At 41.0% G+C, this 27544-nt stretch overlaps 1 protein-coding gene across 2 annotated transcripts in view; it reads right to left on the bottom strand.

Moving 5' to 3' along the window:
- The window catches only part of ZDHHC20 (zDHHC palmitoyltransferase 20), a 38443-nt gene extending 11116 nt beyond the window's left edge, over nt 1-27327 (bottom strand). The window contains exons 1-7 of one of the 2 annotated variants that reach the window (XM_081909413.1): nt 27078-27327; nt 15356-15382; nt 10617-10711; nt 5877-5997; nt 4603-4672; nt 3011-3043; nt 2147-2267 (exon numbers count right to left, since the gene is read on the bottom strand). In XM_081909413.1, the coding sequence (XP_081765539.1) occupies nt 2147-2267; nt 3011-3043; nt 4603-4672; nt 5877-5997; nt 10617-10711; nt 15356-15382; nt 27078-27243 (633 nt within the window). In that variant the 5' untranslated portion in view covers nt 27244-27327. The remainder of the gene's footprint in view (nt 1-2146; nt 2268-3010; nt 3044-4602; nt 4673-5876; nt 5998-10616; nt 10712-15355; nt 15383-27077) is intronic. The other variant, XM_081909414.1, reaches the window with a different exon arrangement.
- Nucleotides 27328-27544: the final 217 nt, after the last annotated feature.

The following is a 27544-nucleotide window of genomic DNA, read 5'->3' as shown; positions in this document are numbered from 1 at the left end:
TTACTAATAGCTGCCCAGAGACACTTGTCTCCTTATTTGTACTGTATGTATTGCTATATATAATTCTTCTTCTTCTATCTTTTGGTAACTTTCACTACAGTTACTGAAAACAGTAGTTGTGGGTATGTTTAACCTGGAAAAGAGCAGACTGAGGGGTGATATGATAGCCATCTTTAAATATCTCAAGGGCTGTCGCATGGAAGAGGGAACATACTGGTTTTCTCCTGCTCTGAGGGCAGGACTCAAACCAATGGCTTCAAGTTACAAGAAAGGAGATTCAGACTAAATACAGTATCAGGGAAAACATTCTGACATCAGGAGCTGTCTCCATGAGAGGTTGTGGACTCTCCTTTCTTGAAGGTTTTTGAGCAGAGGTTAGATGGCCATCTCTCATGGATGCTTTAGCTGAGATTCCTGCATTGCAGGAGGTTGGACCAGCTCTACAATTCTGTGATTCTTTAATAGATAATTGGTAAACCCAGAAAGTGTATGTGGTGCCAAGCACAGAATTTTGGATGCATCCCGTCACGTTTAAAGCACTGGGTGAGGACGCACAGGACATCTGCTGTGAATGTAGAAGGTTCCAAGTACAGTCCTTATCATCGTCAGGCAGAGCTGGGAGAGACTCCTATCTAAAACCCTGGAGAGCCATCGCTAGTCAGTGTAGATCAGTGATGGCCAAACTTGGCCCTCCAGCTGTTTTGGGACTACAACTCCCATCATCCCTTGCTAACAGTGGTCATGGATGATGGGAATTGTAGTCCCTAAACAGCTGGACGGCCAAGTTTGGCCATCACTGGTGTAGACGATACTGAGCTTGATGGACCAGTGGTTTGATTTGATGTAAAGTAGCTTTCCATGTTTCAGGCACAAAGCTCACTGGATGGCATTTGCCAAGTCTGTCTCAGTTCAGATGTATTTAGCTCAGCTTAAAGAAATAACGAGTGAGTCTTGCATGCATGCACACCACCCTTTCCTTCTCAGGAGGTTGCAATTAGCCTCCAGTTAACCATTGTCCCCCCCATTATCTCCAAACCTAGAAATGGTGGTTTTAAAATTAGAAACAAGTTAGGATCTTAAACCACCATTTAAAGTTGATGTAAGATCCTGGCCTGTTCTGAAGCTGGTAACCATAGTTTTCCAAATCAGATGTAATGGGAAAGAAGGAAGAAGAAGAAGAAGAAGAGGAGGAGTAGGAGTTTGGACTTGATATCCCACTTTATCACTACCCTAAGGAGTCTCAAAATGGCTAACAATCTCCTTTGCATGGCCAAATAAAGCCCTTTGTGGCACAGTGGATCAACGCGTCTGGCTGTTAACCAGAAGGCTGGTGGTTTGAGGCTGTGGGCAGGATTCATGCATGGCAGGGCATTGGACTAAACAACTCTCAGGGTCCCTTTAACTCTACAATTCTATCATTCTATAAGGCTCATATTTCTCTATGCTTAACCAACCCTCAGAAGGGTGTCTTTATCCTCACAAGAGAAGATCTCATGGAATATTAAGAGAGAGAATTTACTCTGAGCCGGTCAAAGATTTTCCTTTTCTACTTGTGATACATGCACACACAAACTGTTTTCTGAAATCAAAACTGACTTCTTTAATGTAAGAAGTTATCTCATTAAATAAGCAGCTCTCTTATATTCCATGTTCTTCAGAAGCACAACGGTGCAAGTCCACAGCCATTGGCAACATGAGGCATTTTGGGCTTCTTGTGGCACAAACCTCAGTGGTCTACAGCCTTCATAATATTGTATTTTCAGGTAGTGATTTAATATAAAGTAAAGAATGCTACTCAATCAGAGTAGTGAAGAACATTATTTTGGAATTAGATGAGGGCAATGTTGACATTTTTCGAGTTAATAAATGTCATATGAACATAATGTAGTCTCTTAAAACATGCAGAGTGAAAACTGTCCCAGAGTTTTCCAGCTCTAGTGAATCTGAAAAAACACACATTATTAAATAAATAAATTTAGATTAACTATCGGTAGGTTTTTATTCCTTCAGGCGCTTCAAACTGATGATGGTTATATGTGGTATGTCAACAATAAATGCATGATGTTTAAACACAAAGAGACAGACAGCTAAATAGACAGATAAAATATCTAAGATATGATTTTTTAAATAAAAAAATCCCACTTACTGTCCAAAATTTTATGAAATATTGCAGCACTGTAGAGGCAACAAAAAGACAATACAGGAGGGAATAAAATAAAAACAGGAGGAAAAACTTGTAGTTTGAAAATCCCACGCAGTTATTCACCCTAGAAAAGAAAAGAGAAACTGCTATGTAAACCTGGAAGAATGGCAGGCATTAAAAGGGTCTATCTTTTAGATTTGCCATTGCAAGCAGAATTAGGCAAACTGTTTTCTGGAAGTAACTTAAATGCCTAAAGTAAAAAAGTTTGCTCTCTTTTACAATGCACAAAGCTGAAATTGATTTTTAAAAACCATCCCTTTATCAATTAAAAATGACTGAAATGTTGCTTATTAACTATGCAAACATGAATACAATTTGTATTTTTGTCCAGTTGTTTCCATTTATTCACAAATTGTCTCTTTCATTCTAATGATCCTTTTTTGCTCTAAACCTGATTTTATTTTAAAACTCTAATCCTTCTGAAGGGAAGTATTAAAACCATTCAGTAGAAACTGTCACTACGTAATAATATTAATGCCTTTTATGGTACAATCCTCTTCCAATATAAAACTTCCCATTAATTTTAACAGAATATGACTGCAGCCTTAGGCTTTCATTTTTCATTTCGTTTTTCATTTCATTTTCATTTTCATTCCGTTATAAAAATCAATCAAACCTAATATACATTTAGACTTTGCCAGTAGACCAACTCCTAGTAATGTAGAATCAAAATTTCCCCAGAGGAGGTAGTCACTCCTAGTTATCCCTGTTCTTGGTTCATCCTGCAGCACAGCTAACAAGAGGTGGTTTACTTATTTCTCTCTGCACAGACAAAAATTAAGAACCCAAGGGGGGGGGGAAGCATACCAAGGACAATGATGGTCCATTTTCAGTACACACCTAAGGAAAAAAGAAAGACATTTCCAGTAAAGTTAATGATGGCAAAACAGTACAAATGTGGATTTTCCAAACAAGAATGTCTAACTGAGGTGTGCACTGGTCAAATAAAAAGCTGAATTAGTTAATCAGCCTCCTCTTCATCTCAGTCAAGGTATGATGTCATTATATTCCCTGAGTCAGACCAGGTTCCCACAAAGCTCTGGGTCACACTGCCACTCTTTTTCTTTCCTCCCCTGGGCCATTCAACAATGTTTCTCTACCTCTGTGTTTCTCTAGGGTGGCCCACAGGCTTTGCAAGAAGTGAGGCTCTGGATTATTATTTTTTGTTAAAGCACATCAACTGGGAATTTTTTTGAAAACTAAAAACCTTCATTGAGTTTTGTTTTGTTTTTAAAATCCTATGTTCCTCTGCTTTAACAAAAGCCCAGAGCTCTTCAGAACCCTGCAAAGAGGTTTCTCGACAACCTTGCACCATGAGGCCAATCAGAGATCTGTAAAGACTATCAGAGGACACAAACAACGATCAGAAAAAGACTGGTGCAAAGCTGCCATGTTTCTAAAAATATACCACCTCTTAATTATTTATTTTAATTAAATATTTTAAGGTAAGGAAGAGACAAACCCAACAGGAATTATGGAGAAAAATTCATCCCTTTTAATTCTCCTCCACAAGCCTCTGGATGTATTTGTCTGCAGTTTGGCAGGCTTAATCTAACCAGAGGGGCTTCTGTGTCTGTAAGTTATTTTGGCAAAAAGAGGGGAATGTTATAGTTGTTGTTAGATTATCCATTATAGTGAATGAGGAAAATGCAAAGCTTAATTGTATACAGAGGAGCAGAGAACCTGAAACACAGATCAAAACAGAGAAAGGACAGAGTGTTTCAGAAGCAGATCAGATACAATGCAAGGCCTGGAGCCTGTGCATACCCCTAGTATCTAATCTCTAGCTTTCAAAGCCTGTTAAAGCATTTCAACACCCAGGCAAACATCACAGTTGCCAAAATTCCCACTCACTACAGAGCCATGCAAGATGTTGTGTAGGTCTTCCTCTTCCTTCCTTTTTAGATTTTAACTTTTTATTTTAAAAGTTTGTTTTCCTCTCCCCCTCTTTCTGTCAAGCAGCCAAGGAAGCCTGAATGAAAAAATAGCTGAAGAGGGGGGAAAATAATGCTTCCTCTTCTACAGTCATTTCCCCAATAAAAATCTCTCCCAAACTAATTTTTCACCCATGAAGTGAAACATACATATCTAATTTTCATAGCATGTTCTAAATCTAAAGCGTATGACTACAAGCAAATATCTTCCAGCAGGTCACTGCAAAAGTGCTAACAGAACACAGGAATGCAAAAGTGAAGGCAGAGAAGCATAGTGTTTAAGACAATGAGGTATAAACCCAGGAACTCCCTGGTGAAACTTATTTTTGTAGAGAACCATCCTGTACCTGGAAAAATAACACAGTAGTTTCAGGTGTGAACATGTACTTGATACTGACAACCCTAAGAGGCATAAATCTGAAGACGTCTATCCTACCCCGTGGCTAAGTACCCCCAAGTACTTACAGGTCACAGGCAGAACAGTGGTGGCATCGATCAGGCTTGATGAGCTGGCATCTATCGCAGTATCTTATGGCTATATTGAACATTAAAATCAAGGTGTTAAATATGAAGCTGTAGTTTAGCAATCCAAAGGTCAGAGGTAATCTAGACCTCAAAACAGGATTCTGCCAAGTCTGCTTTAGTAAAATACACAGTGTACTGTAAAGGTGATTGGTAGCTCACATATAGCAGAGGTTGAAGCAAGCTATCATGACGAGAACTAGAATGCAAGAGACACATTTGGACAAGTGATGAGCGAAACATAAACGCAATCTAAACATTAGTCTAAGCATATGGACACAAGGGTGCTCTTGCACTCAGGTCCTGCTTACTGGTTTCCCACAGGCACCTGGTTGGCCACTGTGGGAAATGGATGCTGGACTGGATGTACCCATGGCTGAACTAGGAGGTGCTTCTTATGTGCTTATGGTCTGGTTTGCAGAATTAAAATATGGCTTAACCCACTGTTTAAAGTTGGCTTCCGGATCCTACCCTGTTTGGAAGAAATTAACCATAGTTCCTGGTTTGCACGTAATGGGAAGCTATGGTTAAAAGGTTTGTTTTCCCACTCATGTGACAGCAGGAGTGAAGTGGGAGCACAGAGGTTGCATGCAGGTGCAACTTGTACACATCCTAGCTTATTAAGCCAAGTTTTGATTGCATGAGTGCAGCTGCTATCTTTCTTCTCCTGCTACAGATGCACATATCTGTATTTTAAATTCTCCCCAAGCAGCTATGTCTCTGTGCAAAGTTGAATTCCAGAGCTGGTTTTACTTTAGAAAACCTGTATGCCTTTTGGTTAATAGATAAAACAGGCTAAAACCAATTTGAAGAACTAGATGGTTCACCACGGTGAATTAGCTGAAACATAATGCTAAACCATGGTTTCATTAGAAGAACTAACAGGCATGCACCTCACCATTGAGCACTCCCTCTCCCCAGTCTTTCACTTATGCATGCCAGTTACTTTCTCAGAAAACCAAAGGTTACCTGTTTATCCAAATCAAGGGAACTATGGTTTGCCTATGAATCAAGGGTGCAAACTTCATTCAAACCAAGATCTCCAATCCTGGTTTGCCAGGTTAAAATGATATGGCAAACTATTTTTTGCCAAGAATCCGGAAGTAAGCGAGGAAACATGTAAGCCTAAGGATCATGCCTGCTGAATGGCCCCAATCCAATCAAACAATAGCATCATTAAGGAGTTTATGCAGTGCTAGGATTCTTTGCAGGCTAACCTCTTGAGGTTGTTGTAGTATAGACTGGGAGGTCTTTAGCAGCTCTTCTGAGGATTTCTTGTTGGGATTCTGGTCTCTCTTCTTTTTCATATTGTTCCTTATCTGATTTGGACAAACAGAACTGAAAAAAGACAACAGAACTATGGTTTTTTTAATGCCATATAATAGCAGCTAGAGAATACATCAATTTGTTTTAAGGATTTCTGTTAGCAATTCAAAGCAGAAATGGGAAGGAGAAAGGAAATCCATAGCTATTCTTTACAAATCAATTTCAAAATGTTATTTTTGAAAGTGTTGCTCATGTGTAACAAGGAACTTTTGGATCACTGTGAAAAAGCATCAGGGCCTCGTCCCTTCCAACTCTCCACTTTCTATGATTCTCAGGGTGCAGTTGTGAAATAAGCCTGCAGTTCAAGGTATATGTTTGCCTGCCAACCCCTCCCCTGCAAAATAAAAACTTAAGTGAAAAGAACTGAATTGAATAAAAGTATGGCTGCCAAACCAAACATACGATATGGATGCTTCTTTAAGTGGCTAACAATCACTCCCCCCAGTTATAAAGTAGAATGCTCTCTGTGAATATGTGCTGCTGCCTGCTGAGCAGGTCTGTGAGTTCAGCAGGCTGAATCTCAAACTTCTTGTTTCTTCTTAAGGGGGGCGGGGGCTAAAGAAAACAGGATGTTGGGTCTGCCAAGACTAATGCACCTTCGGTATGCATCCTCCAAGATGATTCCTTCCTTCTTTCCCTTCCTCACAAATTAGGGAAGAAACACTTCTTTTTACATCAGCTGTGACTTGGGATTCTGGACTGTATTCTGTTAACATGTTCAGTTAGTGCAAGGGCTTCCATTTGTGCAACAGAACTTCCTTTCACTCCCCTCTCCCTGCAACATATCTGTTCTACGAGTTCCCCTAAGCCTCCAGAGCAGATGTGGAGAAAGGGTGCAGAAAAGAACATAGAATTTCCCTTTTTCACAGGTGTTGATATCAAACTATTCACCACAATCCAATGAGGAGCATGTCTTGGGACTCCAAGGACCATGGCCACCAGAACCTCAAGACCCAAAGTTCTCGTTATGCACTGTTCCATAATGTGTTTAACAACTCTGAGAACCAGATTATAAACTGGTCTTCATCAGCATCATTATTAATTCACTGCTTAAAGTCTCCACAACTGTCTCAATGCAGTGTACAATAAAAATAGCAAAATAAAAAACAGAAAACAAAAAAACAAAACAAAAACCAGTTAAAAACACAAAACCCCCCAGCAGATACATTTAAAACAAAACTAAAGCAATACAAAATTGGCACTCATTGCAAAGACCCATTTACTCAGCTGGGAAAGCCTGTTGGAAGAAAAATATCTTCCATTGTTTTCAGAAAGTGAACAGTGGGCACCTATAGAATCTTAACAGGAAAGCTATTCAACAGAACAGGAACAGCTGTATTAATACCTCTACTCCAAGTTACCATGGAGCGGAATTCTGAAATCTTTGGTATTTGCAGGAGAAACTTTCCTGTAGACTTCAGGGATATACTGGAAAACCCAGCAAGATGGGCGGGGTATATCCAGGCACAGGCAAACTCCGGCCCTCCAGATGTTTGGGACTACAATTCCCATCATCCCTGACCACTGGTCCCGTTAGTTAGGGATGATGGGAATTGTAGTCCCAACCATCTAGAGAGCCCGAGTTTGCCTATGCCTGGATAAGGCAGTCTTTCAAGTAACATTGTCCTGAGACATATGGGGCCTTATATGTTGGTTCCAACACCTTGAACTTGACCTAGTAACAGACTGGTAGCTAGTGCAAATCCCGCAAGCAACGTGCTGCAGGCTGGAGGAAGTTTGCTCCCACCAGCAACATAGCTGCTGCATTCTACACCAGTTTGAGCCTCTGGTCCATCCCCAAGGTGTGCCCCCCATATTACTAAGGCTGCGGCTCTGTTTCTGGCCCTGCCCCATGTTCTTTAACATCAATGTGATGCACATAAATTTAGCAGGTGACATTTCATACTTCCAGCTTATTTTTGTTGAGTTGGTTTACTGTTAAAGCCCCGGAGAAGGGGCCATTTAAATGTCCTTGTCAGGACACAACAGAATAAAATGTACCCAGGAAGACACTAATAGCTGTAAAGTAATTATACATCCAGAATGTCTAAGGGAGTTGCTCAGTTGATAATAATTTACTTTGCAGGGCATGTCTGCCCCAAGTAAGAAGAACATCATGTAAATATTCTGGCAGCTTGTCAAGAGCAAGGGTGTTGCAAAGAAGCTGTGAATAGATGAAGCTCAGACAAGCTGTTTATGTTGATAAGAAACCAGGATACTTTAAAACACTTGTAAAACCAACCACCACCAGCAGAACACTGACTGATTCAAGAAATTCTTGAAGCAATGCTCCATTTATATCATCTTTAGGTGCTAAGAGGGCCACAGCATCTTCTTCCCCAACAACATCTACATACATTTGAAATAACATGAGCTCGCAAAAAGCAAACAAAAAACCCTAGGAGGGTTTCAAGCAAGGTGCAGAATATTTTCCAATTAATCTGGGGAAAAAACAGCATCCCTTTGTTCTCCTGTTTCTTTCCAGGGTGTCAGACAAAACCAATTGTTCTTTTTATTGACAAAATGTGGCACTGCAGTACAGCAAAACTTGCAGTCAATGCTTTTTGTGTAGTACAGGCTTCCCCACTATGTGGTTGTTTTAATAAACTATAATAATACTCTTTTATATTTGCATTAGGTATTTGAAAGAGCAAGTTGGACACCATCAACTTGGAGATAAATCCACCATAATTTATGAAGAAAGAATTGCTCTATGCAGGGAGCATGCTCTTTAAACACAGATTTCCTATTATTTCAATCTACAAGAATGCATTTTTCTATCAGTTAGATCGGCACCTCTTTATTGCTACCTGAGAATGCATACAGGATTGGAGGAGGTAACTCAAAGGAATTGTGGCAAGATGTAATTAATATGTTTTATATGGACAGCCCTGGTCCTTTACATAGCAAGTGTGCAAGTAATGGGGCTGGAGATGCCTTGTCCCAAGTAAGAGGTTTTGCTACATATTCCTCTTAATGAAAGCTTAGCTAACTGGTCAATTGACCCAGACTTGTTAGGAATTGACACACATGCTCCCTGGCAACCTCAGCTTCCTCCATATAACAAAATCTCAACTATGTACGATAACAATCCTGGCATAACAGACTTGGCCACAAAAGAGACCAAAACTCCTTCACTGTGGGAACTGTGACCAATGTCTAAAATATCTTAATAAATAAATAAATGAATAAATAAATAAATCTGAAGGATTTAACTGGATAAGAACACAGGGAAACCATGGTTAGGAGATCAGAAATACCTTATCTGCACTAGGCCTACCAGATGCAGTGCGGTGCAGAGTAGCCAAACAAATGGTAACATCTTTGTAATTTGCATGGGTCACAATATATAGGTTACCTACACACAAGTCTTTTTTTAAAAAAAAAAAAAAGCTTGGGTGGCACTGTGGGTTAAACCACAGAGCCTAGGACTTGCTGATCAGAAGGTCAGCAATCCCCACGACGGGGTGAGCTCCCGTTGCTCGGTCCCTGCTCCCGTTGCTCGGTCCCTGTTTCTGCCAACCTAGCAGTTCGAAAGCACGTCAAAGTGCAAGTAGATAAATAGGTACCGCTCCAGCGGGAAGGTAAACGGCGTTTCCGTGTGCTGCTCTGGTTTGCCAGAAGCGGCTTAGTCATGCTGGCCACATGACCCAGAAGCTGTACGCCAGCTCCCTCAGCCAATAAAGTGAGATGAGCACCACAACCCCAGAGTCGGTTACGACTGTACCTAATGGTCAGGGGTCACTTTACCTTTACACACAAGTCTTTTAAAAAAAACAAAAAACAGAAAATATAGTATATCTGGCCAGCAGATATCCTTCATTCTGGGGCACTTTTTCCCCCTACTGAAATGTTTTCAGCTGTAAAATATGCTTTAGGCCAACTTTTCGTAGAAAAGCAGCATATGTCTACAATAGAGAAGAATGACTTAAGTAGTTTAAGTCCACTGACTCCAAGCACTACAGTTTAGACAATACCCATGATTTTAGGAAGAGTCATGATTAATTTAATTTAGCCAAATAGATTTCAATAGTGTTTTACGAGAATGTGACCATAAGTCTACATCTGCATTATGAATGTGACCGTAAGTCTACAACTGCATTACTTTTCTCATTATCTTCTTTGTTGAGACATATGGATTGGTAAATATGACACATTGCTCAGTACAACAATGGTGGCTCCCTGCTGACAGTGCTCTTCCATATTGTGCTTGCGTATTGCTTGGAGTCCACTCACTCTTAAAAGAATTCCTAAACAAGTATGAGACTTGTCACTGAGCACAATGGGATGTTGTTAAAATAAGGATGCTTGCAGAGATACACATACAGTGAACTAATTCATATCCATTTCAAAATATTAGATTAAGAAACTGATTAACAACATCTCCTTCTTGAATGCCACATTACTGGATTACAGCATATGGAAACGTGAGCAATTAATGTCCAAATTAATGAAATGTGAAGTTGGCATCAATGATGTGTTAATCATAGAAAATATTCTTAAGAACTTCATTCACAACAGAACAGGGTTACTTACTGAATGGAAATGAAAAAAGCAAGCCACATCATACATCAGTAGCAAAAACAATTCTGTTGTAAGAAAGGCAACATTTTGCCAAAGTTAACCTTTACCTCATTAGAAGGAGAGGCAGGAGATGTAAAAATAGTCTTCCAATAGGACCACACAAACATGACAAACGACAGATGGAAAACCACAAGGTAGACAACTGCAATAAAAAAAAATACAAATAAGGTTTTAGTGAATACAGCTGAAGTAAAAAAAACAAAAATGCAATGGTTTTTCTTCATTGTATCAGCAAAATAACTTTGAAGAGATGATCGCAGAACAATTGGTGTGCTATCCTGGCCAGCTCTGAAGAGAGAAAAAACTATAGAATCAGTGTCGGGAGGAATTCTACTAATGTGGATAAAAACAATCATTTTGGTTTAACTTAACCCAGATTTTAAACACATTTTAAATTTCAATCATAATATGATTCTATTTCTTTTTTAATCACCTGCTTTAGGATGCTGTAAGAATTCAGTATAAGCATGTTAAAGCAAAACCAAAATCTATCATCTCAAAATAACAGAATCCATGGCCCTTTCTCTAACATACAACTCAATTCAGACATCAAACCAAATCATGGTGTATTGAAGCTAAACTATGGTTTGGCATGATGTCCCCACTGATAAGTCATGGTTTGCAAGTGGCTAACAAACCAAAATCAGAAGTCACTGTTTGATGTAGGTATTCAGAGGCTACAGCACCTAAATATGCACCTGCTGAGCAGACACAGAACAAAACAAAAACAGAAAAGCAGCTCTAAACCATGGTTTGCCTGACTGTTTGGAAACTGAAACCTTGGGACAGGTTGTACTACTGGTATTAAGTGCCAACCAGTTTAGCTTGGTGTCTAAATTGAGCCTCTGAGTTAAGGGCTGCTTCATATTCAAATAATGAAAACAGGTAAAATATCTGTCACTGAGGTTAAGCATTACAAATATAGCATAGTAAAACAGTTATAGGTAGTCTCTTCCAGAGTTTTCTTACATGTATAAAGGGCAAAAGAAAGAGAGGCAAATAGAAATCTTTATTTTGAGTGCATAGTTATTTTGTATACCAATGCAGCTTGGCATAAGAGACAACAAAGAAGATATCTGCAAAATTGTGTGCTGTTTTCTAAAATATTAAAAATGTCATATTTAAGAAATGGTATATCAGTTTTAAAAGACCCTTCTAGGTAGCACTAGAGCACTATATAATTGTAAACCAACATTTTGATACTGTTATTATTATACACTTTTTTTAGAACAATTATTTTCTTCAAAAAATGCTGTGAAAATCGGTGCTATCAAGTCAATATCTGGGGAAGAGTTGTTTAGTGCCTTATGTATCAATTACTCTTCCTAATATGTATTCCTCGCCTAATCTCAATTCAAAGTGGGATTACAGTGACATGAAACCTATTGCATTGTATGGACGTAGCACACACACAAACACACCTGTGCACCAGAACAGGCAAATCATAGAATCATAGAACTATAGAGTGGGAAGAGATCCCAAGGAATCTCAACTAGATCATACTTGACAGATGGCCATCCAACCTCTGCTTAAGAACCTCCAAGGAAGAAGAGTCCATCCCCTCTTGCGGGAGCCTGCTCCACTGTCAAACAACTCTTACTGTCAGAAAGTTATTTCTGATGTGTAATCAGAATCTCCTTTCTTGTAACTTGAAGCTACTGGTTCAGGTCCTAGCCTCTGGATCAGGAGAAAACAAGGTTGCTCCATTATCCATGTGAAAGCCCTTGAGATATTTGAAGATGGCTATCTAAAGGGCTGTCACACCAGAGGTTCACGTCAATGTAGTAAATTGGTGGCTCACATTTCTAACAGTCTTGTAAATAGGTCTTCAAAGCTACTAGCCTACGAAAACGACTGGGGAGCTCCATCTCTCCTGCAGCAGCCTTTTCATCCACCCAGAAGCAATTCCTCCTTAGCTAGTGCTACCAGGCTAACACACTATGGATTAAGAAGCAATTTGTAGCTGTTCCCAACTAATTTACAAGACTGCCAAGTGCACTCGCTTTTTGGCCCATACGTTCCTCCAGTGGCCTAATCCAACCTGATTTTCTAAATAGGTATATTTAAGCTACATTAAGAAGATAACAAAATACTAATTAGCAGGCTTGCTATTGCATCTTAAATCCAGTTGCTGCTACACTATCAATTCTACCAAACATCTACAGAAGAATCTTAAGAGTGGTGGAAGAAAGCACTTTGTATAACTAACTGATGGGGTGAGGGAAACTGCTGCATGATGTTGAATATTTAATGTTACTTCTGTCATATTCTCACACCAAAGGAGAAATTATTGACCTACTTTCGCAGTCTGATAAAGGACAGAAGTTTAAGAAGATATTCAATTAAGCCTCAGTCCAATCCTAGAAACATTAGGGGATTCCATCTGCTCCAAAGGCATTGTGCACATGCTAGATTTTCCTGTGACAGTCTTTCTTTTAGAAAGTTATATGAAACCTTAAAACTCTACCAAGAATATTATTTAATTTAATTCTTAAATGTTTAAAATATTTATATGTAGTCTTTCTGGAATATATCCCTGCAGATATTATCCAGAGGGGAAATATGAATGTTTAAAATTATTATTACCGTATTTTAAGTAGAAAAGTAATCAAGCTTGAGGTTTTCTAAGTTTGGAGTTTGAATAGTTCTTAAATTCAGGAATTATAAGTAGGACTTTATTATTGAAGGGTCTATATCCAAACAATTCACAAAAATCCAAAAACTGTAATGTCAGGCAATTATTGTTCGATTGCAATCATAATGCATTAATTTAACTGAGGAACTGCATGCATTCAATGCTAATCCTGATTTACTAGCAGTTTCTATATAGCATCTTGCTTTAGTGATTTTATGTTCCTCAGAAAGGAACTGTGAGACTATTACTGGGACCTTTTCGTCGTGGCTCTTGTGACTTAGCACAAGCAGAACCATAATTCTGTTGCTTTCCCCCCTGCTTCTTCTACATTAAGCCTCCTACTTCATAGGTGTACCACAGAATAAGAGACAGTTCTACCACAAGTGTTTTCCTACAGATTCAGATACAGTATCAAGAAAGAGGAAGAAACTAAATAATCAAACTAGTGTGGTTACCAACAAAAGAACACTGAACAGTGAGACCAAGGACAGGCTTCACAAGGAGGAGGAAAATAAATGCCAAATGGAAAAATTCAGCCGACTGGGTAATAAGAAAGCTAACCTAGCAATATAGATCAGAATATACATGAATTAGGTTTCCCACAGACAGACACTCACTTTGGCAATCCTTCAAACAAGCATCTCAAGATAAAATCTGAAATGCAAAATCAGGAAATACGCATCCCACAGGTTTAAATCGATTAAGCAGCTATTCTCTCCCTATGGAACTGTAATACTACAGTGGGTCTCAAATGTTTTTCTTTCTCTGGGCCACACTTTCAGAGTAAAAATTTATTCGCGCCACACCAAATTTCTTATTGACAAGAAATACACGGGGGAGGAATCTTCCTAGCAGTGCTTGAGTTATAATATAGAACACAAAAAACGAAGCAGCTACATAATAACATGAATCATTCTCTTTGCATGAAGTTACATTTAAACTGGTAGAGAATGTGTTATGTCTATGGTAGCTACACAATCTCGAGAAATGTGTTTGAAGTCAAATGGAATTCTTCAAACAGCAGTAACAGCAGAAAGATTAACATACTAGAAAGTAAAATAAAGAGAATGACAGTTGCTTCATACCACTGTTCAACCATCAAGGCAAATATTCTTTTCAGGAAATAAAAGCTTTCTGGAGACTAGCAACCTTTCCTAAATTCTACACAGTGGTACCTTGGTTCTCAAATGTCTTGGTACTTAAACGCCTTGGTTCTCAAAACACCAAAAACCCAGAAGTAAGTGTTCTGGTTTTCAAACCTTTTTTCGGGAGCGGAACGTCCGATATGGTTGTCGGCTATTGTTTCTGGGGCGTCTGCACCAATCAGAAGCTGCGCCTTGGTTTTCGAACATTTCGAAAGTCAAAAAGACTTCCAGAATGGATTAAGTTTGGCACTTTTTATGGGAAAGCATGCCTTGGTTTTGGAATATTTTGGTTTTGGAATTGACTTCCGGAACGGATTAAGTTTGAGAACCAAGGTACCACTGTACTCTACAAGCATTCTCTCCCCACACTGCAGCCTGAATTTCTCATGCAGAAATAATGTGAGAGCAATTCCCAGCAGCTTCCAACACACTCCCTTGGGAAAAGGAATGAATCCTAACCCTGACAGATGGTAGCAATAGCAGCCCTCAGGATGCAGTACTTCAGCTTATGAATAGCCCAATGTGAGGCTCCTAAACTGCCAGGTAAACTCTCCCTGAGAACTTTTTTGTTGATCAGCTTCTCACAACTTTCCAAATGCATGTCTAGCATGCTAAACCGATGCATACCTGGCAATTTTTCTCTATGGGAAATCCATTACCGGTACCACCCATTTTTTAAATGTGTCCTAGCTACATCACTTTATTTTCTCTCTGTGCTAATTCCAAAGATGATAGGATTATAATTATAGGCAGCAACCACAAGAGAGAAAGATTATAATTATAGGCAGCAACTATAAGAGGGAAACTAAAAGAAGAGATAAGCAAGGAACCACATACATGCATAACCAATGGCATGCAGGAACACAAGAGTAGGGGAAATTTGTGCCATTCTTAATAAAAATACATAAATGGAATTCTAAATCTCAAACAAAAGGTCATCTTTTTACCAAGGCTAATGAATATATGCACTCTATGCAAAGAAATATATGTGAAGAAACATTCTTACCTTTTTCGCCAGTTGAGGTTATTGTAACTAGGGGGAAAAACAGAAAAAACTAGAGTGAGTCTACCAATATTTAAAAAACCTGAGCAAAGATCATCTAATTTTAATGTAATCCTGGAGAAAATTCATTTTGCCATTTTCCAAAGTACGTACAAGAACTTAAGAGGGGGAAAAATCAGTGTGTGTGTTCAGCAAATGAGCAGAATTCCTTTCACATAAATTGTTGTATCTATTTAGTTAGGGAATGGTTTGATCACAAACGCTATGTTCATTTCAGTTCTTGTGGGGGAAAGCAGTAGCTGTGACAAATGAATGCAAAATACACTAATTCTTCAATTTTATTTATTTCACTTTTCCTTCAAGAAAATGAAGCTCAAGTAATGCAGACGACCACTGAAAGAGTGTCAGTGTGTCAATAAGGGAGCCATAAGCTTCAGTTGCCAGAGGGCTAAACCTGCTGAAGACCCAGAGTCAAAACCAGGTGAGTCACACATGTACTGTGCTCTTGGGCAATTGCCATTTCTTTCATACTCCATGGCCCAGTTCAGATGACTAAATCTGGCAGTAATATGCCGAGATATGAATTAGCCTTGTGCCTGCATCACAACCCTTTCCCTTTCTTGGTTATGCAATTAAGCCCAGATTCAGGTCCTTTCGCCAACCCGGATTGTAGCACAGGTTACCAGGTAGAGGTTCAGTAACCAAAATAAAGCCAACAATTCAGTTTTAAAATGGACTTCAGTTACTATTGCTGGCATGGTCTTGGTCTATTTTTATTTAGCCTAGCAGGATTACATACATCCAGTAGCAGATTCAACATACTAAAAATAAATTTAATCTCATATGGAATAGTGACCACTGGCAGCACTCGGGAATCAATTTAGTACACTTTATTAAACTCAAATACCTAACTGATATCTACATTCTACCACTGTAAGTTACCTATGTTTGTCCTGCAAGTAAGCCTTTACTTACAAAAGAAGCCTAATCATCAATTTGTTAAGCCAAGCCCCACAGACTAGCATCACCTATCAGCATTTGTTTTGAGAGCAGCAAGGAACAATGAACAGGTAATTGGGTGGACAATGCTTACATATAAATGCAGAGTAAATACGTACAAACATTTCTAGTGAATATACTTCTATGGCTTCAACACAGCCTAATTCAAATCCACTGAATAGCTAAAAATTTGCTCCTGTAAAATGTAATCTTATACAAGGTGAGTCTTTTAAAAAAGAACATGTGTACTCTGTATCCACAGGGCCTCTTTTAAACGACTCACCCTGTATTTACCAAGCACAACATCCTATCATCATCAACAAACTGAACGCACTAAATTCAGGTAGGTAGCCGTGTTGGTCTGACACAGTTGAAATATATTTAAAAAATTAAAAATTGTCCAGTAACACCTTAGAGACCAAGTTTGTTCTTAGTATAAGCTTTCGTGTGCATGCACACTTCTTCAGATACCTTCTTCAGATACCAACAAATTTAGTTGGTCTCTAAGGTGCTACTGGACAATTATTTTTTTTGAATGCACTAAATTGGTCTGCTGATTATTGGGAGTAATTCATGCTTTATATTGTGGAGGTAAAGGAAAGATGCAACAGAATTACACATTAGCTAAAATATTTGAGGGGTGGGTAGGTTTCTTCCCAAAATAAAAAAACTATCACCACTAAACTGGGGTGTCTGTAATAGAAGTTTCTCCTTCTGTATAAAAGGATCAAACCATGTTTCAAAATGTCAGCTGTAGAATAAAGGGTCCTAAATTTTGATCAAAAGGTTCTCAAGAAGAATGAGTGAGAACAAGTTGGATTAGATAAAAGGCACATTCAAACACCATGTTTATAAATAAGCAAAGGGAGTGGGTGAAAATGTATAAAAGCAAGACAATAGTATTGAACTTCCAAATTATACAAAGAACAATTTTATCTGATCATGGGATAAAATAAATAACTAAACTAGGGTTATTAGTTATCTTGTATGTTACCTTGTACGTAGCAGTATGCCAGAATGATGGAGCAAATTTCTTTTGCATTGCTCCAAAAGGTGGGACATGAACTAGGATCTACAAGTTACACAGAAGTGGATTTTGATGAAATAGCCTACCAGAACCTTAGGATCCTCTTCATCCCTTGCTCTAGGTGCTTCATCAAGGCAAGCGGCTACACAGAGTTGCTTTTTGGTACACAATATCCAGAGAGGCTTGACTGATGCCTCCTATGCAATCTTTCTGGCATGACGTAAAGAGCTTTTTATTCATGCTTTAAATCTGGGCTGTAAACCGGTTTAAGCTGTCTGTGGCAAGGACTTTTTTGCTGTATTTTATTGTTGATTTAAACCAGTGTTTCCCAAACATGGGTCTCCAACTATTTTTGGACTACAGTTTCCATCATCCCTAACCACTGGTCCTGCTAGCTAGGGACGATGGGAGTTTCAGTCCAAAAACAGCTGGAGACCCAAGTTTGGGAAACACTGGTTTAAGCTATTAAATTGTTTTTTGAAATTCTGTGTTGTTATAAGTCAGCGGCTACTGATAAGCACCTATATAAATGTAATGAATAATAGTAAATAATCATAAGGCCATTAAGATATTGCAAGGTATAAATTCCTCATGCAGAAATATGCCAACAGGTACAAAAAGCTGATTAATAGTAATGTACCCTAAAACACTTGCAGCAATTCTTTAACCATCATCAAAAAGATCTACAAATTAGAAGTCATATTCAAATATAGGTAGGAATTTTTATAGAGAAAAAACAACAAGCAACCATGCATCTTTGCTATGAACTGCAAGAGCTGTTCCGAAAACTAATGCCACTTCCAACAGAAGTGATTACACCCTGTACAACCTACAATGTCTGAGGCACAAAACTGGCGAAGTGATACCATAAGGAATACAAGCCTACCCTTCACAAAGACTGTGTGCATTGTTCTTGCCAACAATATCTCTCATACACAAATATACACGCGCGCACACACACACTGCATTTTTGTGAGTTTTTAATCTATTCAGAAGTTGTATGCATGGAGAATGTCTGTTTACAAGGAACTGGTCAAGCATTCTCTCCCTAGACTTAGGCTATTACGTTTGGATACTGACTCCCAAATCTGTGCTCCCATTAAATTTTAGTGGGATTTGTATTTTGTGCAGGATATATTTCCCAGTGGATTACGCCCTACATCTTTTGATCTCTTCCAACTGAACCTGAATTCAGGCCAATGGCACTGTTCTGAAAGTCTTGGCATCTTTTTACCCACCCTGAATCATCTGGACTCCACACACAAATATTTGATACTGAATAATTTCTGACAGGCTTAAAGGTTTATTTTGGGAATTCAAGAGATTGGCTGGCTGCTTATTTCTAGGAATGAACTAAGAACATTCCAAATTATCTAGAAGTGACCATTTTAAATCTCTTCCCTTCAGCAATATCAAGTTAAATCACACTCTTTTATTATGTACTGTAAATGTTTTTGTTCCCTGCCCAGTATGCAAACATACTAGGGACCTATTCCACTTTTATTTCACTTTTATTTATTTTATTTCCACTTTTATTAAATTTCATACTCAAATGCAGCTTGTTTGTGTAATGATCTGACCACCACACTGCCAACTTCAGCTGGTTTACAAACCAACTTATTGACTTGAGACAAGAGGGACCATACAACTTTGAGTCATTTTGTAATCCACATGCTATTTGTATTGCAAAAGTATTGTGCTTCTTGAACAAACATCTATCTGACTTTTAGGAGATATCTGAAGGCAGCTCTGTACAGGGAGGTTTTTAATGTTTGAGGTTCTTTGTGTTTAAATATTTTGTTGGAAGCTGCCCAGTGTGGCTGGGGCAACTCAGTCAGATGGGCAGGACATAAATAATAAGATTAGTAGTAGTAGTAGTAGTAGTAGTAGTAGTAGTAGAAACAAGTTCTCAATTTCAAAACAACTTCCCCAATTTCCATACATGCTCCACTTAAGTTCCTCAGAGTTGTTTTTAAGGCTACTAGGATATAAAAAAAAACTTATTAAATGCTGCTTAATAATGAAAACACAGCAGGAAAATACCAGTCTAGAGTATAGGAAATGAATCAGACACAAAGGATATACCACACTTAGTATCCTGTCTAACGTAAACCCAGATGTTTCCTATTCTGCTAGAAACTGTACTGCCAATAACACACCTCCTCAAACTCAAACTGCTTGACTGACCAGCCTCTGCTTTTCAAGTATCTCCCACCTCCCTTCCTAGCCTTTCAACAGCTTTCTTCCTTTAGAGGCTGGGCTGGATTGACAATGAATGGAAGCCAGCACAATGACTTCCAGTAGCAGTGGGGTTGCCCCCACCCTCCTGCACTTGTGGGAGGTCAGGGGGAAAACTCTAGAAAGAGTGCCTGAGGAAAGAGAGATGAGATCGTTCTGTCTGGCAAGTTGAAATGCTTGAGCAGACAGAATTATCGCCATAGCGCTATGTTGAATCCCTCCCATCCTCCGCATTTCATACAGAAATAATGCATGCAGAAAGAACAATGTTCAATCTTCGTACCAGTGTTTTTTTCCTGCAACACAGCTGGGACACCGTTATAAACCTGAGAACACTGGCAACCCAACTCAAGCACAGTACTCTCTGCACCAGTACAGGCAGCTTTCCTGAAACGAAATGGCATGTAAACTGTACCCTTGACCAGTGTCAGGACAGCTGCCTGGAAGGAAGAACACCAGACATATTACGCCTGCTGTCTGCCACACCCAGGCAAAGCGCTGCTGATTCTGCATTGCATCAGGTGACCATGTGAGCCAATGATACTTCACCAGGAACTATAAATCTCTAGTACTTTCTGTTGCTGCTCTTTTGCTAAGCAACTTGCCTTCTTAACAAAGATTAACCTAGCTCCCTGTGTACTCACTGAGGTGCCCACCAGTGCACCTTCCCTCGGCCACTGATTTTGGTTTTTTGCCTTCACATGCTGCTTTGACTATGTCTCTGTCCACCATCACCAGGAACTGCCTTGCTCACTTGTCAGCCTTGACGATCAACACTGTGTTCTGTAGGAGTGAGCTGAGACATTCCCACCCAAACACAAACGTGATAATCCAGTAAGAAGAATTAGGGTGCTACACTGAGATCCTAAGTAGTCTTCTCTGGCAGTGTTTCAATTACAGTAATTCAAAGAGGCATGTAGCCTGATCTCATATGTTTACTCAGAAGTAAGTCACAGTGAAGCATGTACAGAATTAGAGCCTCAGTTACCTCTAAGAAAATTTGATTAGGCCTACGGTCATTACTGTCCATTTCATTTAACTAACAGCATATGAAAGAACTGTGTGCGAACTATTGTAGCATTACACAATGTACAAGCTACCAATAAAAAGGAAAATACAAGCCACAAAAACAAGGACATATTTTTACTTTAGTAATTCTCCTGACAGGCAAAGGAAAGAATATACCGTATTTTTCGCACCATAGGGCGCACCCAGTTTTTAGGGGGGGGGAATCAAGAAAAAAATCTCCCCCCCAGCCCCAAAGAGCAGCGTACAGGCTGTGCACAACCTCTCCCTGCTGGAGGGGTTGCGCGCAGCTATGGCACAAGCCAAGGCAACGAGCGGGAAGGATCCCACTTGCTGTTTTGGCTTCCTCTTTAGCCCCACGCAACCTCTCTCTGCCGGGAGAGGCTGCGTGGGGCTAAAGAAGCCATAGCCCAGTGCAGCCTCTCCTTGCCGGAGGGGTTGCGCGCAGCTATGGAACAAGCCAAGACAGCAAGCGGGATGGATCCTACTCGCTGCTTTAGCTTCCTCTTTAGCCCCGCGCAATCTCTCCCTGCCGGGAAAGGCTGCATGGGGCTAAAGAAGCCATAGCCCTGTGCAGCCTCTCCCTGCCTGCATTCGCTCCATAGGACACACACACATTTCCCCTCAATTTTTGGAGGGGAAAAACTGCATCCAATGGAGCGAAAAATATGGTAGCTTTTAACATTCCGAGTCATTACAAATTTCAGAGTAAACTGTCTCCAACCTTCTTTTTGTCCCCTACTGCAAAGTGCCCACATTAATCAGCTTCTGCCTGGGACTCTTACACATCACAATAAAATCTAAATGTCAAGTGCTTTATTATAAAGAGTAAAAAAACCCACATCATAGTGCATGTCACATGCAATGATTTTTGACTGGTAGGAGAACAGACGGCCGCCAGGAAGAAAAGCAAAAAGGTTTTCCTGCTCTTGAAGGTCAGATTTTCCTTTTCAATAACTTCATCTATAATCTCATGCGTATATTATCACACAGTGTATTAAAACAAGTGGGCACTTTCATTGGGCTAAATATCCCAACCAGCAAGTTATGGACAGAAAAAGAGTTGCCAGAGTATAGTGCAAAGTTCCCACCTGGTAATGGGAAAGAAAAATCTGCATGGGTAGCGAACTCTGTATCCCTAATGCTAAGTTAGGAGATTGCTCTAGCTAAGAGTGTCCGGATGTAGTTGGTCTCCATTTTCCATCAGCATGGCCAATGGTGAGGGACAGTGGGAGTGACAAGCAAGTGGCATTGGGAGGACCACCAGCGCCTGGGGCTGATCAAAGTTGCTGAGCTTTTTGTCCATGTGGTTCAGCACACTTGCAACTACAATTATCACTACTGTGTGTTATATTAGAGAGTCAAGAGTACATCAGTTACTTTTTATGTATTTATTTGTTATATTTAAATACCACCTGTCAGGGATTCAGGAGTGGAGGCACAGGGGAAGGAGGAAGCGGAGAGCGAAGGGGAACAATCCGAGGGCAGTGTAGGTGAGGAAGACAGTGGGGCAAGAGATTCCATGAGTCTGTCCAGTGAGTCAGAAGATTCACAGAAGGGGGCACCCATAGCCAGAGCAAGGGGGTTCCCGGGAGGGAGGCACCAGGAGCAAGGAACCAGCGGTGACTCCCAAAGCAGCAGCTGGAGATCGGGACCAGCTTCCCCACCGGAGTGTAGCGGGGGGGAAGGGTCCCACGTGTCAGGGCCGGCTTCCCCTTCAGGGGAAAGAGAAGATGAGTCAGGACTGACCACGCCCCTATCGCTGAGTGAGGGAACAGAGGGGAAGTCAGAGCCAGCTAGCCCCCCCCCGAAGGGGGAAGCAGTGAAAGGAGCAGCGTAACGGTCAGGAGGAAGGTTACCGGCTGGGCGCGCGAGCCAAGTTCAAATGCACAGGCGAGCGGGACAGCCGGGAGCGCAGACTGGGAGCCAGGTCCTAAAGCACGCCGGAGGGAGGAGGAAGAATCCGCGGACTCAGCATCAGAAGAGTCCAGAAAGGGCAGCACCCCAGCGGGCAGAAGGACCCAGAGGAGAAAGGAGCAAAGGAGGAGGTGGAGCAAGGCTAGGGTCTTGAACTGGTGTCTGGGGGGAGGAGATTCAGACGGAGCTTCAGCGGTCTAGGGTTGAGACGTAGAGCTGCGCGCCGCGGCTTTGGAATCGAAACTGAACCTTAATAAAGACTTTTGTATATAACAAGAATTGGCGTTGGTCCTCTGTGAGCTGGGACCTTGGGCAGCTCTGACACCACCTTTATCTTCCAAGGATTTCAAGATGGTTCCCACCCCCCATTTCATCCTCCCAACAACCCTGTGGTGTAGGTTAGGCTAAGTGACTGGCCCTCACAATTGGCAGAAATGTCAGATAAGAATCTTTCAATTCCACCAACTGTGATTCTATCCGCAGGTTTGTGGATGTAGCAGGTTGCTCTCTACTGCTTTCAGAATTTTAATCTGCTTGATGCAAGCTAACCTGGTGAAGATATTTTCACATCAACAATTTATTCTTGAAATAAATTGCTGGCAAATAATAATAAAGGGTTGGGCATCCGCGGGAACGTATTTTGGCAATCTCATCCACCACTGAACCTTCTGTGTTTTTATATGCGCTTTTGGCTTTAAGGATAATCCCCAGAATGTAATTCCCACGTAAATTGCGAGCTGACTGTATCATTAATAGTTATTGTTGTTGGAAGCCACCCAGAGTGGCTGGGGAGCCCAGTCAGATGGTCAGCATATAAATAAGTTATGATGATGATGCCTGTCTATACCAAGCATTTGCAATTTGTAATGGAAATTATCCAAAACTAAACATTTTACCTCTCCTTTATCCTCCCTATCTTAATCCAAAGCAACTACTCTATTCTGAATTTAAAAATTGAAAGTGTAATGCTGGTGGCCAACAAAAGAGGTTTAAAGACTGTCTCAAGGCAAATCTAAAAAAATGTAGTATAAACACTGACAACTGGGAAACACTGGCCTGCGAGCGCTCCAGTTGGAGAACAGCCTTTACCAAAGGTGTCATGGGCTTTGAAGACACTCGAACTCAGGACGCAAGAGAGAAACGTGCTAAGAGGAAGGCACACTTGGCAAATCCATACTGTGATCAACTCCCGCCCGGAAACCAATGTCCCCACTGTGGAAGGACGTGTGGATCCAGAACTGGCCTCCACAGTCCCTTACTGACTCATTTTTAAAACCGTGTTCATAGAAGACAATCTTACTCAGCTATGAGTGATCGCCAAAGAAGAAGAAGAAGAATCTGGGGTGCTAGAGGAAGATCACAGACTTAACAGTCAAAGATTAATCCACCAAAATAAGAGCCATAAGTTACACACATTTGCTTTACGAAGCAGTTGCTAACTTTTTGAGGTTCCCATATGCCTGCTAGCTATAACTCCTGAGAATAATTAACTTTTTACTGAAGAAACATATAGCTTACAATTTTGTTTCAATATATTTATGTACGGTATTTTGTGCATAAATAAAGGCATATATTTATGTATTTATGTGAGATATAGATGGCCTAGTGCAGATATAATAATTTAGCACAAACTATGTTTTAGTAGCCAAGTTATCAAAACAGGATTAGATCCTGGTTTGATATTCTAATTTGTAGGAAGTGTTTAAGTCATAGTTTCAGGCATTATGGAAAGCATGTGGTTTAAGAAGCAAGGAAATATTTGCTGAAACTTGGCAAAGGGGGTACATGGCTCATTCTAGGTTTGAGATCATAATGTCTGAACCAAGCTTGGACCTTCATGTGGCAATAGACACTCCATGGAAGAAAGAACAAAGAACCTGAAAAAATATTCCAAGCCATTGGTTTTGTGAATGTCAATTGTTTGACCTCGAATTAGGGAGTTTTAAAAAGTATGTTTAAGTCAATCCTTCAGGCATTCTACCAATAAAACCTTCATAGGACAGGGATATAGATGAAGCCTTGATTGCTGAAAACATTATGAATATTAACACATTTCACTCTAACATCTTAAGTTTCCTGTATGAGGTTATGTTAAATGCTATATGCATTGCACTGCCGTCATAATAAATTCATAACAAAAGTAACCTACTCCAACATCAGAAAGGGTTTCAATAAAATAATCAGATCAGTGGTATCTTTGCTTTATGATACAGTATAGCATATATACCAGCCCTGTTTCAAATAGGGGACATTTAATGCATGCCACTTGCCTCACCCTCAGTCAGCCATAACTTCTGCAAAGTGCATACATCTACAGTGGTACCTCCGTTCTTAACCTGAAACTGTTATTAACCTGAAGCACCACTTTAGCTAATGGCTGCTGCCACGCCACCACTGTGCGATTTCTGTTCTCATCCTGAAGCAAAGTTCTTAACCCAAAGTACTATTTGTAACCTGAAACGTTTGTAACCTGAAGCGTCTGTAACCCGAGGTACCATTGTAGTATGCACAAATGCTCTCTATACAATCTGTACTCAATATTTACAGGGTACAAACTGCACACACTGAGTCTATATACATTAGGCTTGTGTATGTGGAGTTTCTGCTTAGAGATCTGGATCAACACAATGCTAATTCTCCCTTTCCCTTGCACACACTGAAAATCTACAGTGCTTAGGGGTCCTGCAGAACAGTGCAGGATGTGGTACTGTAAGCAACAGGGAGGAGGAAATCGGTAAAATGCATCCCCCACCCTTAATCTGCAGAATTCCTCCAAGGATGAAAAAGCCTTTTGTGAATGGCAGGAGCCCTTCTCTTCATGGATGGCAGAACCCTATGTTTTTATTTTGTTTTAAGTTCCAGATTGTGAAACAGGAATATTGAACCCTTTTTATATTTTATTTAAAAAAAATTAATTCTAGAGGAAAACAAACAGCAAGTTTTTTTTTGTAAATATTCCCATATTACACCACGGAACATTCACATGTTATTATTTATAGGACAAAGAGCTTTAAGGATGGCTAGTGAAGTAACTCAAAAGTTGAAGAAGAAGAAGAGTGGTCAAGGCTGGAAGCAATCATCTGCTCATTGGAAGGAATACACTCAAATAATCTTAGCTCCTTTACTTTGGATGAGTTAACAACTCCTTACTTGCAATCACTAAAGCATATCTGCCATTCAGCAAATAAATATGCATGAAGCCTGTTTTCATAAATCTATCCTTTCATCTCCTTTAATTAGCCTAATTGCGGGGACAAGTGCTGTTAAAACGAGCAACTTGTATTAAGTGATCTTGAAGAGGCACCCATAATCATTTCATGAACAGCAGAGGTTTAGACTCATGTCTTACCATACAATTGAAATTTATCTCTGAAATCATCGTTCTATTTCTCTTTGGAGTGGAGTGTCTTATGCTAAACTACCCTACCACCCATAAGGATCAATTATCAGACCCTTCCCAGGCTATCTCACCAGGAACCTTGTTCAATGTATGCTTTCAAAAGAGCAATGACAAGAGAAGCACAATGAAGCACTGCAGGAGTGCTAAAGGACTGCTGTTCCTGCCCGCAAGCTCTCCACTAAAATTTTGTCCAACGAAAGGGACTCACAAGAACGTTTTAGCATCAACCAAAGCACCATAGGGTCACGGTTAACAGCAGCCTCAAATGAATTAAAACTGAAGCAAAAACTTACAGGAAAGAGTGAAAACCCAAGGATTTTAGCATAGCGCAATGTTCAGTAACACCAGCATTTGCCTACTAACAAACACACATCAGTTAAAGAGCAAGTCCCACAAAACCTAAAGCGTCCAAGATTTTAACACGAGACATGGGCTTGTTTCGGCTTCAATCCTATGCACACTTCTGATGTTTGACACCAAACAGGGGCTTATTTAGGCTACAATCTGAACACAAGGGTGCTTTCAAGGAAACGTGCATGGAATAGCACTGCTCCGTCCTAGAAATACCCTGTTGCATTCACAAATCAGAGCTGCAAAAGGGTGGATTTCCTCCTCCGGCTCCCTTCAGCGCCAAGCCTCGAAGGGAAGCCTCTAATCCACTTTAACAACCCGAAGTGCAGAGAGGGAGAGAGAGCGCGCGAGTGTGTGGTGCTTGCTACTACCTCTTTCCAGATTCATAAACGCAGCAGACCACCCAGGACAGACCCTGTGCATATGGCAGTGCCAGATACCAGGGCGAAAAAGAGGCAACAGGTCTCCCCAATACCCTTTAGCCACGAATAACCGCTGCTGCTGGGCTGAGCACCTCAGGGCTGCTGCTCAGCAGGGAGGAAGTAACGAGACAGGCGGTGGCTGATTTGGGGAAGGAGGAAGCACAAGACTTGCCTTGCCACCATTAACGTTTAATGGACTTAAGGTTTATTTTTTGTGGTGGTGCTGGGGTCGAGGAGATGAAGAGGGCCTCCACCCGAAACTCACCCCGCCGCCAAACCCCCATGACAGCGGCGGTTTCAGGGGCATCCCAGGAAGCTGAGCCCGCCCAGCCCGCTTCTACTCACACAAGCACAGCTCCACCACGTAGGCGTAGTAGGACCAGGCCACGACCAGGGCGATGAAGACCACGGGCACCCACGCCAGCACCTTCTGGCAGCACTTGAGGACGTGCGACGGCGCCATCTTCCCCGCCGTCGAGCCTCCGCCGCCGCCGCCGCCCGCAGGAGCCATCTGCGCCGCCGCTGCTGCTGCTGCTCCCACCGCCTGGAACCGCCTCTCGGCTCTCCGCTGCGGCGAAGCCTCCTCGGCCCGCCCGCCCGCCTTGCCAGCCAGCCACCCCCGCCCGCCCGCCCGCCTGCTAAGGGGGCAGGGCCGGCCGGCCTCCTCTGCGCTGCGACTCGGGAGGGCGGGAAGAAGACGAAGAAGAGGCGCCTTCGCTACCCTCACGGAACAAAATCCTGACAGGGAAGCGGGAGAGGGCGGCGCGGCGAGGCGAGGGAAGGAGACGCAGGGCTCCTGAGGCGGACGGAGG

This window comes from Podarcis melisellensis (genome assembly GCF_964234715.1).
Source record: "Podarcis melisellensis genome assembly, chromosome: 4".
In the NCBI taxonomy this organism is placed as follows: Eukaryota; Metazoa; Chordata; class Lepidosauria; order Squamata; family Lacertidae; genus Podarcis; species Podarcis melisellensis.
Note: the sequence above shows the minus strand (reverse complement) of the source record. Positions and strands in the feature narration are given on the sequence as shown.